The 12,188-nt window shown below is 49.8% G+C and overlaps 1 protein-coding gene across 4 annotated transcripts in view; it reads right to left on the reverse strand.

Moving 5' to 3' along the window:
• Positions 1 to 497: 497 nt before the first annotated feature.
• The window catches only part of PDK2 (pyruvate dehydrogenase kinase 2), a 31,053-nt gene continuing 19,362 nt past the window's right edge, over positions 498 to 12,188 (reverse strand). Inside the window, exons 6-12 of one of the 4 annotated variants that reach the window (XM_035134351.3) lie at positions 10,262 to 10,339; positions 9,674 to 9,703; positions 6,581 to 6,657; positions 5,151 to 5,249; positions 4,928 to 5,035; positions 4,714 to 4,827; positions 498 to 2,378 (exon numbers count right to left, since the gene is read on the reverse strand). In XM_035134351.3, the coding sequence (XP_034990242.1) occupies positions 2,238 to 2,378; positions 4,714 to 4,827; positions 4,928 to 5,035; positions 5,151 to 5,249; positions 6,581 to 6,657; positions 9,674 to 9,703; positions 10,262 to 10,339 (647 nt within the window). In that variant the 3' untranslated portion in view covers positions 498 to 2,237. The remainder of the gene's footprint in view (positions 2,379 to 4,713; positions 4,828 to 4,927; positions 5,036 to 5,150; positions 5,250 to 6,580; positions 6,658 to 9,673; positions 9,704 to 10,261; positions 10,340 to 12,188) is intronic. The other 3 variants (XM_035134352.3, XM_060281421.2, XM_088655678.1) reach the window with 3 other exon arrangements.

A 12,188-nucleotide genomic window follows, 5' to 3' on the forward strand; every position in this document is an offset into this window, starting at 1 on the left:
TTCATTGTGCGCACACATGCACACACATCTGGTGAATAGGTGGTGTCATTTTTGCAAGCTTTACAGTCACGTCCTAATGATGAGTCAGGATTTCTGCTGCTTTCTGCCACATCTAATGGAGCCCCTCACTCTGTAGCTCCTCGAGCCACGAAGCACAGAGGAAAGAGATGAGAACAGGCAGCTTGAGGCATGATGTTGTGTTTCTCACACGACAACCCTAGCGGCTGCTTCTTCCAAAAACCAAAGAGGAGGGGAAAGCGCCATTACAGGAACCAGTGACCAAGAATCTGTCCGATGACCTGCATCTTGCTAGCTAAGCGCAATTCAGGGACAGACTCCAAATCTGAGCTTCAGAAGCACAAGGGGGCGAACCAAGCCTCTAACGGAGCATTCTTCTGTTCCACAATTCCTCGAAAAGTCAGTAAATGTGGGGCAACGAAAACCCAACACCAAAAAGTCAATCCGCAATAAAGCAACGTGTCACACAAGCAGGGAAGTAGGGTTAAAAATTTAATGGTTCTTTCCCCCGATGGTTCATCAGCGAGCAAAGAATACTGTGGCATTTTTGTGTCCGTGGTTCCACCCAGAGAATAAAATAGATCTCTCTCCCTCTATATATATGCACATGGAAACTTCCAGACAATTCGAGAGCATGCCATGCAGGAGGCTCCAAGCAAAGGGTGGCTGGCAATTGCTTGGGGAGCCCAAAAGGTGAGATCAGGAGAATTTGGGGGAGGGGCGCAGGCGATTCCTGCTTAGATGAATTGGGGAAGCGACCGGGACGGAAAGCAATGGCAGGAGTCAGATGGGGACACTTTGCCCACAAACCCATCACCATTTGCTTCGAACGAGGACCAGAAATGAGGGACCCCGGCAGGAGAAGGGAGGAGGAATGGCAGAGGGAAGTCATGCGGTCTTTATACCTCACAAACTGGGCACCGATACTGCAAACAAGTGACTCCCGCCCATCCCTTCCACGCACCGTATGCAGCTGGTCGAGGAGACAATCTCTTTCTTCTCTGGGCAGAGACTCCCACTTGCTCCACTGGAGTTGAAGGGGGAGGCCCTCAACACTCCCCACCCCAGCCTCTCCTTCACCCACCACAACCCATTGAACTAGGCCCAGTTGCTTATGCCACCATGTTTTCCCCACAAGGCTTTGTTACAGCACCTCAAGCGACCTAACAGCTCTGTGTGGCCCCTGCAAGCATCACGTGGGAATTCTGCCATTGCAAGGCTCGCCCAAACTGCCCACCCCGTTCGGGGGCAACGCTTTAGCTCGCAGAGAATGGGGTGTGCAGGGTTCCCCCACACACACCGTGAAGGGAAGCACACCAACATGAGCCAACCCTTTCAGCCAATGGTGGGTGGACAAGCCGTTTGAGCGGGGAGCCACCAGTGAAATTCTGAGACCTCCTTCAAATGCTGGCAGAGGTCCCACTGCACACCCATGGTCTGCCTGCCCCTAATCTGGGTACCCATCGCCCACCTACCCAACCCGCAGTTAAAATGGCCTCTTTTTCATGTCAGGCCTCCCTAGCTGGGGAGTCATACACACTGGGGAAAGTACAGAATGTAACACCAGGGTTTCTGTGTACCATTCCCCCTCCCTCTTCTGCTTGCGTTGAGAAGCAACCCAGGTGGCCTTGAATTTTCTCAAACTTGCCTGCTCATTTCAATAGGCTTATCTGCCTATAGGTGCCACTTCCCCTCTGTCCGCCATGTCGGGAAATGAACACAGCCCACATGAGCCAGCTGCTCTGCCATCCTTTTCTTCTTGTAGACTCCCCCCCCTTTGACTCTTCTCTCAATCTTGTGCCCAGTCCTTTAAGCTCTTCCATTTTACGGTATAATAATAATAATAATAATAATAATAATAATAATAATATGGTGTGCAAAACACTTATGATCCAAACCACTCGTGGAAGGCAAACTCCAATTGGCTAGGCTAGAGGGCAATTCTGGGGGTGGGGCAGGGAGAAGGAGAATAAGTTCCATGCGGGGCTGTGGCAATATTTGTGAAGGAGATCTAGGCTATGCACTTCCAAAAATCAAATCTGAGAAGCTGCCAGGCTCCAGGGTTGCAGGCCAGGCCAGCCACGAGCTCTTGCGGAATGAGGTGGTTTTGTGCTGGTGATGATCATCTCGTCTTTCTCTTTCCCGCCCCAAAGTTTTGGTGCCTCCACTGAGGCCGGGCGTCGAGACACTGTTCCCTCGAGCAAGCAAAAGTCTCGGTCCTAGGTCACCCTGTACGTGGAGGTGTTCTTGGGCTCCGTACTGGGCACGCACCAGTCGTCGGCTTCCTGGATGGTCTGGTAGTGGCGCCAAGCCGATTTGTTGTAGACGGGAAGCCGCTCCACAGAGTCTGTTGACAAGGCCTGGGAAAGGGACAAAAGCAGCGTGGGACAAGGGGCTCCTGGCAGGGCCAGGTGCACGGCCAACGCGCCTCCTAATGGCAGGCTCCAGGGCTGTAAGTGCCCGATCCAGCCTTAGCGCACCGTGGCTTCAACCCCCTGTACCTGGCAGTGCCCACAGGGACCAACAGGTGATCCCTGTGGGCCCTGCAAGTTGGGGAGCTCACTCTAAAAGGGAGAGCCAACGTGGTACGCTGCAGATGCTGGACTACAACTCCCAGGATCCTCAACTGGAGAGGGTGATGATGGCCATGTGAATTGGACGCAGCTCATTATTGCTGCATAATGAATGTATCCCTGTATTATACCTGTACAAAGCTCAGAGGGGAACCAAGTAAAAAAGTTGACTTTTGAATCCCAAAGCAGGGCCTGGCTCATAGTCTATACACTCTTACCCTTACACTCTGCGTTATGCCAGAGGCCCCAATGATGTAAGAACCTTGAGGAGGAGACGCTGCAGGAAGACAGAACAGCCTTGCAAAAGGAAAACATTCCTGACAAAAGGATTCTCTTATCAAAAGGGTATGATGCCTAGCTGCCGGAGACAGGGAACACACCCAAGGGCACAGGAGCCAGCCAGAGATAAGTAATTGACGCTATGCATAGACGATGTGAAGGAGGGGGGAAGATGCGTAAATCACCATTGTCCCCTATAGCCCTGTTTAAGTTACCCCTGCCTAAGCCAGCATGTGTTTACGCACAGGACGTGTACTAGTGACCCCCTTGCGTGCGTGACCCCCTTGCGTGCGCACATTTACAGGGAGGGGGAAAGAGCCCAAAAGAAGGGTATAAGGGAGCTTTGCAATTTGTGTTTCTTTACTCTTGTCGTGGAACTAACCACCTTGAGTCTCTTATTAATAAGAAATTAAATTCTTTCTCTGGAACTCAACCCCGGTGTCGTTTTGACTATCTTTGTCCTGCCTGGGGCAACTTAAAGGACCCTTAGTGGCTGATAATTCTACACAACCACTGGCGAAACTGGCTCAGGGAGATGGGCATAGTAGTAGTATAGATTTTTCCAATGCCAGGTTGTATCTTTGGTGTGTGTGTGTGTGTGTGTGTGTGTGTGTGTGTGTGTGTGTGTTTAAAAAGGTATGTGTGGGGAGGGAGAGACAGAAAAAGCAACAGCCTTCCCACAGTTCCTATTTTAATAGCAACAGGAGGCTCATATAGAGTTCTTGTGCAGGGTCAACGGCCGAAGGAGGGTCACAAAAATTCCCGTAGAGGTTCTTCCTAACCCAAACATGCATCCGAAACAAAGGTCCTCTTAGCCTGGGCTTCTTTTGGAATTCACAGTGACCCTTCAGGGCTTTCAGAAGAAGCCGCCGACAGGAAAAGAAACACATGTGGCAAAGCTAACGCCCGTCCACCTGACCAGAAATGTTACATTCAAAGATCTGCTGCTGGCCGGGCAACCCAGGAAGTTGGAAGAGGATTCCGCCAAGCAGCAGAGTCAGGGGCTCACAGCCAACAGGAGGAGAGTTTCCCTACCATGCCCACTTTCGTAGGTACTATGAGGCAATGACCCAACGGATGTCACTCGTGGACTCTTTGCCCCTGATTTTGTTTCCAAGGCAAATGACCTCAAGAGCATGAAGTGCAAAAGTCCTTGGGCTCAGCTGAGCTACTCCAAAGTGGATGGCCTGCAGAGCAAACATCCCTAAGCTTTCGTTTCGAACGTGTGTTACGATTTTCATTACCTGGCCGTGTTTACCACGCCACTGCATCCTTGTGGTTTAAAATTTTTACCTGAGAAATATTGTTTCAATCTGCCTTTAATACAGTGGTACCTCTACTTGCGAATAACTGTACTTACGAATGTTTCTACTTACCAACGGAGCTCCGTCCGCCATCTTGGATGCAGTTTAGGTAGGATTTTTTCTACTTACGAATTTTTAGACAGGGTTGCTTCGACTTATGATTTTTTTCTCCCAATGCATTCCTATGGGATTCGACTTACGATTTTTTTCGACTTACAAATGTGCGTTCGGAACGCATTAAATTCGTAAGTAGAGGTACCACTGTACTGGATTTTAAATTGCGGCAACCTGCGCCCTGGGACCTTAGGATGAACAGTGGGGTAAAGAACCCAAAGTGATAATAACAGCTACCGGTACTACAGCCCATGGCGGAGAGATCCACAAAAAGACAAAGCAGTTAAAAAGAACATTCATCTCTCCCGAGAAGCAGGAAAGGAATGGATCCTCAATGGGTCAATTAAGAAACCAGATCGGCACTCAAGAGAAGGAAGTCACATTTGCGGGTAGGGGAAGGAAGACAAGGACGAGACCCAACTCACCTTCAAATAGATGACAGCATCAGTCCCAAACCCCTCCATGGAGAAGAGCTGAAGGTCACCTTGGAAATACTTAGCGTAGAGTCTGGAAATTGGCAAGCCATACCCAAAGCCAGCCTGGTTTTAGCAGGAGGAAAGGACAGGAATGTGGTTAGAAACGGGTCTCCTCTCTCTCTCTCTCCCGCACACCACTCTGAGCCCAGTTAAGAGCACATACCAGGGGCGTCCCTCCGGTCCCCAGCTCTGGCTTGGGTGCTGTGGAATACATATAGCTGAAGAGCCGCTCTATCTTGCGCAGAGGGACCCCGCCTCCGCGGTCGCTCATCTGCTCCAAGACAGGGAGGGGAAATAGCATCAATTGTGATGGGGTAGGGGGGGGCAGTTACTGCCGCTAGACAATTTCCTTCTGAAACTCCTCCCTTCCCAGCCTCCCCGCTTACCCTGATGGAGAGGTCTTCTTGGCCCAGCGACACCATCACCTTGATGGGCGGTAACGTGAGGCTGGACTCGTGGCTTTCTACGGTGGCTCTCATGGCATTCTGGAAGACAACGGACAAACCACGTCTCACCTAGCCAGGCTTTTCTAAACCAGACCTCCCTGCCCCACTGGGTTGAATATTTCAGCTTTCAAATTCCAAAAAAAGTTGCAACAAGACTAGGGTTGCCAGACTCAATAGAGGACAGGACTTCTGTGCCTTTAATTGCCCTGCTCTCTTTTGAGTCTGGAAACCTTAAAGAGAAACCAGCAGACCCTTTGCTTGGAAATTAAACAAAGGGTCTGCTGGTTTCTCTTTAAGGTTTCCAGACTCAAAAGAGAGCAGGGCAATTAAAGGCACAGAAGTCCTGTCCTCTGTTGAGTCTGGCAACCCTAAACAAGATTTGGGCATTCAAAAGACACTTTGGTTGAATTAATATAATTTAGCATTGCTCGGTAAGTAAACTGCAGGTAAAATTGCATAGAAATCATTAAAAATGATCCCCAAGTACTTGCAGTTATATGTCATTATTATTAGTTAGCATTAACTGACATTTTCAGAAGGTAAAATCAAAACTACTTGGTTTTCTAAAAGCAGCTGAGGTTATTCTTCATCAAACCTAGACTTACCAAGCTAAATGCTGTCCAACCACAAAAGTAACAGAAGACTGGAATTCCTCACACCCCAAAGCATATTTTTAAGACCCTTCGCTGAATAAATTTGGAAGAGTTAAGCTTCACGCCCCTAAAAGGGCACACCCAACTGCCATAGGTTTGCTTCCTGCAGTTAGAATGTACTGCAGCAGTCGGCCATTAAGGATGACAAGGAAATGCATGCTGGGGGAAAAATGGCCGACTGTCATCAAGGCAATGCAAGCAGGCCTGTTCCAACAGCTCGCTATGGATCCACGAAGGGATTAGGATTCCGCTTCCCATGCCAGAATACACAACAAAAAGAGAGACTTCCAATGATTGGTATTAGTAACTGTATTATAATTTGGCATTGCTATAATGAGGTTATTATTGGACTGTAATAAATAGATAAATAATTATTATTATTTATGTCCCACCCATCTGGCTGCGTTTTCCCAGGCACTCTGGGCGGCTCCCAACACAATACTAATAATAATTTTAAAAGCGATAGAACACCTATCATTAAAAACTTCCCTAAACAGGGCTGCCTTCAAATGTCTTCTAAAAGTCATAGTTTATTTCCTTGACATCTGATAGGAGGCCGTTCCACAGGGCGGGCGCCACTACCGAGAAGGCCCTCTGCCTGGTTCCCTGTAACCGCCAGAAGGCCCTCAGAGCTGGATTTCAGTGTTTTGGCTGAACGATGGGGGTGGAGACAATCCTTCAGGTATCATTATTATCAAAACCACAGGGAAGAGTTACCTTGAACAGCTCGAAGAGCATGTGGTACAGGTGAGATGGGACATAGACCATGTGGATGGACTGGTCGGGGTGGTTAGCTAGGAAGCAGGAGAGGAGAGGAGAGGAGGTCATTGAAAGCACAGCTGCTGTTCTCTACCTTCCCTTCCACCAACCCGCCACGTGCAAGTCGCCCATGCTTCCTGCTGCATTTACCTGCCAGTTTTCAGAAATGCTGCTTTATCCACACAGATTCCATGTTCAAGCTTAGATGTTCGGGCTCCCCCCAAGACACCACACTCCCAATGCCGCCATGCCACTATACAGGATGCCTCAGCCACTCAGCCATTTCCCTGCTCCCCGAGGCCTTTCCCCTGGCTCCTTGCTTGCCTCCCTGGCTGGCTCGCAGCCCTCCAAGACTTCCTTCTTTTAGCTCCCCTTCAGGCTGACGTGCCAGCGTTTCTATTGCTCTTTGCAAGTCCGTCCGTCCGTCCCCCCCCCCCAGCATGCACAGTTTGTTGCTCTTCCCAAGTCCCTGACTCTCTCTCTCTCTCTCTCTCTCTCTCTCTCTCTCTCTCTCTCTCTCTCTCTCTGCACGCACAAAATTGCTCCCATTTCCCACAAGCACAATCCCCAAATGCCTCTACAGTCGTACCTCGGAAGCAGTGCCGGATTTACGTACAGTGGTGCCTCGCTAGACGAATTTAATTCGTTCCACGGGTCTTTTCTTATAACGAAAAAATTCGTCTAGCGAATCCCGTAGGAATGCATTCAATTTTTTTTGAATTTTTTTTTTTTGCCCATAGGAACGCATTAATTGAATTTCAATGCATTCCTATGGGAAACCGCGATTCGCTAGACGAAAACGAATTCGTCTAGCGAGGCAACCTCCGCTAGAAAAAAACTTTCGTTAAGCGAAAATTTCGTTAAGCAGGGCATTCGTTAAGCGAGGCACCACTGTATAAGCTAAACAAGCTATAGCTTAGGGCCCTACTCCCTTGGCCCCCCCCCAATCTAAATAACTGGATGTAAATTTTCCAAAATATACGATAAAAAACAAATCAAATAAAACCTACATACAGCAGCAGTGTTTTGTGTTGTGTATGGGCCTATTAGGTCCATAAATTACCATATGGCATATATTCAACACAGAAAACAGTGACAATTTGTTGTTGACAAAGGACAGCTGGACATATAAAGGGCCCCGTTACCTTCAGTAGCTTAGAGCCTCATCAAACCGAAATCCGGCCCTGCTCGGAAGTCGAACGGAATCCGTTCTGGAAGTCCGTTCGGCTTACAAAACGTTCGGAAACCAAAACGCTGCTTCTGACTGGCTGCAGGAAGCTCCTGCAGACGATCGGAAGCCCCGTCGTACGTTCGGCTTCCCAAAATACTCTGCAAACTTGAACACTCACTTCCAGGTTTGCGGCGTTCGGGAGCCAAAACGCTTGAGAACTAAGCTGTTTGAAAACCAAGGTACGGCTGTACGTAATTCTAGTTGCTGCAGAACCATCAGGTCTTGCAAGCTAGTATAAAGCAGCGTTGGAGGTGATGTGCATTTACTCAATGGCAGAATGCAACCGTTTGGCTGTCTGATATCAAATGTGTGCTGATATGTGTTCCCCTTTCATGAGCTGGACTCTCCCTCCCCCCCCCCCCAAATACTATTGGATGCCTGGGAGGGTCCACTTGTGGGCTAAAGGCTTTTACCACCCTGAGCAGAGTCCCGCTGAAACAGAGCAAGGATCCCTCCAGTCCAACATCGTGGCCCAAACAGATGCCTCTGTAAAGCCCACAAGCCAAGCATGACTGCAACAGCCCTCCCATTTGAACTGAAATCCGGGGTATACTGCTCCTGAACATGGATGCTCACTCCATTTAGGCATCGTAGCTTCATAGTTTTTGACAGACTTCTACGTGAATCAGGGTTGTCTGCTGTTAGTAGAACTTGGATGCTTTAATACATGGGTGATGAAAGTGGTTTGTTCACCCATCGGTGATACCCGAGAAGCAGAACCTCTATCTGCCCCTGTCTAGTTTATCTTGCTGATCTCCCACTGCAGACCCAGGAAAAAAGAGACCTATTGTTAATAAATTGTAGGTCTCTTCCAGAATGAACATGATTGTGAGGGAGAGATTGTTTGACTGCAAATGACCGCTGAAAAATACCAGTCGAGAGTTTGTGTTTTTCTGTCTTTTATTATTTCAAGATCAGTATTTGCGTTCTGTCAAAAGGCTGCTCTGTATTTATTAGAAAATGCAGGGTTTGTGATACTGGAAAACTCCAAAACCAATATCCTTATTAAACCGATTCAGTCCTGAATGCAAAAAAATAAAAATGCAAAGATGCCCCCAAGTCTTGACGAAAGAGGTAAGTTAAGCATCTACTCTAAGTTGTCCGTTAAAACCACTTCCGGATCCCACGGAGGTGGTGTTGTGGGCTTGCCCCGACCGAACTCTCGCGATGGGGGCTGAGAGCTCAGCCCCCTCGCAAGGTGGGAGTTCCTGCCTCCATCAGACCCGGGCCGACCAATAGGGTCAGCCGGGAGGCGGGGCTTCACTTCTTTTAAACAAGCCAGAGGCGGGAACTAAGCCTCTTTGCCCCCTTGCTCCCAGCCAGAACGGTCAGGGCCTTATGGCACCCCCCAACGGTGGCCACAGGAGGTGTCCCAGTAGATGTACATCACTGAGCTCCTTTCTGGTGGTTAATTTCTCCCAGACTGTAACACACGGGTTACAGTCGGATGTAGCCAGTTAGGTTCCAATGCCTAAGCCAATACCGCTCAACATCCGAAACCAATAAAGTTGTGGCCTTTTCACCCACTTAAAATCAATTCTTTGTGTCTTGTGTCTTATTTCACGGGGAGGGAGGGACATTGCCACACAACTAGGATCTCCTAGTTACTGTGACTTCCACGTTGCAAAGAGCTGCACCTCTTGAATTCTCCATGCCATGCCGCGGAGTAAAGGGATGGGAGCTGCTATCGTTTGGTTTAGGAGGCAAATAATAATAATAAAAAAGCCACAAGAAAGGAAGCTGGGATTCTAGCAAAGCTTTAGCCACTGAGCCACAATGCTAACCTTCAGGACAGCCTGGTAACTGAATGATCTACTTACTAAGCCATGGGTGAGGTCCTGTTCCAGAGGCTGAATTAAAAGGGGGAGGAAATGAATGAGGCCAAGAGTTGCTCTACGAGCCGAAAGGATGGACTTCCTCTTTTATTTCATTTAAAAACGGAAGCCTGGAGAGAACGTTACGCAGTCCAAAACAAAAACAGACTACACCTGGGGCATTTTCCAACCCGCCGAAATGTTATTACGAAGCCCGTTCCCCCAAAATTACACTCCAGTGTAAATTAAGGTCCCATCTCTGGAAAATTTCAGATTATGAGCCTCATATTCAGGTGGAGGAGTGAGCAGCACCTCTGTATATCAGGAAGCCTTGTGAAACCTGTCTGCAGTTGAGAATACCTGCCATAGCTGGCCTGCAAGCACAGTACGTCTACTCAGAAGTAAGCCCTGCTGAGTACAATGGGCTTGGTCCCAGGTGAAGCAGAGTTAGGACAACGGCCTTGGTTGATCCCCACCAGCTCTTGGCCTATGCACCCCCGGAGCACCCATCTTTCCTTTATCACCCCGAGTTTAAATGAACCCTCTTTTCAATCTTGCCACCTGCCTTCTGGCTCTGCCCCCTGCAGGACTCACCGTTCACTTCCTGGATCTCGAGGTCAGGAGACGCCATGTAGTATTTGTCACACAAGAGCTTGGACATGTCATAAGCATCTGTGGCAGGAAGAAAGACCCAACATTTTAGGTTGCTGCAGGAGCACAGTCTGCTAACAGCAGCAGCAGCAGCAGCAACAACAATTCATTTTCCAGCAAAAATCTTCTAATTCTTAACAAATCAGATCAAATATCAAATCAGATCAAAGTTACAGGGAACCAGGCAGAGGGCCTTCTCGGTAGTGGCACCCACCTTGTGGAATGCCCTCCCAACAGAGGTCAAAGAGAACAACAATTACCAGACCTTTAGAAGGCATCTCAAGGCAGCCCTGTTTAGGGAAGCTTTTAATGTTTGATGGATTTCTGTATTTTAATATTTTGTTGGAAGCCGCCCAGAGTGGCTGGGGGAACCCGGCCAGATGGGCGGTGTCAGGGGGCCTGATATGGCTACTCTAGAGTAACGACTCCAGCATGGTCTTTTTAGGCTTTTATTAAGTGCTGATTATTTACAGTGTTCAGAGCGGTAAATATGCATCCTTAAGGTGAGGTGTCAGAACCTCCGAATGGCGATTGGCGCGTTTTCTTCCAGCACAGAAGCTTTGGGAGACCCAACCTCTTCCCCCTACGTTTGCGTCGCAATTCGGGAGTTGGGGGGATTGGCCTTCCCCCCGGGCCCCCCACTTCCTGTCCCACCTGGTGCATGGGCTCCGCAACCTTGCCTGAGCCTCGGACCCCACTTCCTGACTCTCCGCTAGAGGCAGAGCTCTCCCTACTCTCTCCAGCGCTTGGGGATGGGCTGGAACTTAAGATGGGAGGGACTTCCCTGTATCCCTTGTCCCTCACATCCACCCCCCTCCCTAAGGGCTCTCCGCTTGCTGGGGACGAGTGAAACCCCAAGAAGTCCGTGGTGTCAGAGCCTGTGGGTGTGAAAATTTTCCCCCAATCTGGCGATCTTTCCCTCTCCCCCTGAGAAGACTGGAATCCCAAAAAGTCTGTGGCGTCAGAGCTGGTGGGATTAAAAATGTTCTGCCAGTCTTCTCCTGCCTCTGACGTAGTCGACCTTGGTGAAACCCACCCCTCTTCTTCCGTATCCTCAAATTCCGCTTCCCATCTCCATGGAGAGCTGCTGCCTGTTCTCCCTTCCTCCCGCCCCTCCCCCTCCTCCTCCCTTTCCATGTGCCAGGGCTTGGGTCTGTGGGGGAAAAGGGCGTGGAACTCTTCCACTAAAAATTCCTCAGGTACTTCCGTGGCCGGTATCCACTCATTGTGGGACGGCGGAGTATCCTCCCATGCCATAAGATACTCCAGCCCTCTCACCCCTCTCCGTGAGTCTAAAATCTCCGTTGCCTCATTGAGTCGTCGGGCGTCTCCCGTCTCCCCCCCTCCCTCTGGAGGCTGATCACTGTCCCGCAACCTGGTGCTTTCTCTGTACGGCGACAGCAGGGATCTATGAAACACTGTGTGCACTCTCATGTCCTCAGGCAGTGCTAGCCTGAAGGCTACCGGGTTGACCTGTTGCGTGACCGTGAAGGGGCCCAGCCTCCTGGGTGCTAACTTCTTGCATCGCCCCCTGGTGGGAAGACCTTCCGAGGACAACCAAACCTTGTCCCCCACCCTGATGACCTCCCCCGGTCGCCTGTGGCAATCTGCCCCCTTCTTGTACGCTTCCTTGGCCCTCTCCAAGTGTTCTCTGAGCTGCTGGTGCACCGTCTCCAGGTCCTCTGCCCAATCCTCTGCCTGTGGGCCCTCTTCCTCCTCCTCCCCCTCCCTCTCCGGGAAAGATCTGAGGTCGCGCCCGTAGTTGGCCTTAAAGGGTGACACCCCTGTGGAGACGTGCACCGCATTGTTGTAGGCAAACTCTGCCAGTGGCAGGCGATCCACCCAGTCCGTTTGCCTCTGGCTGACGTAA

This window comes from Zootoca vivipara, chromosome 12, assembly GCF_965207765.1.
Source record: "Zootoca vivipara chromosome 12, rZooViv2.hap1.1, whole genome shotgun sequence".
NCBI classification, from domain to species: domain Eukaryota; kingdom Metazoa; phylum Chordata; class Lepidosauria; order Squamata; family Lacertidae; genus Zootoca; species Zootoca vivipara.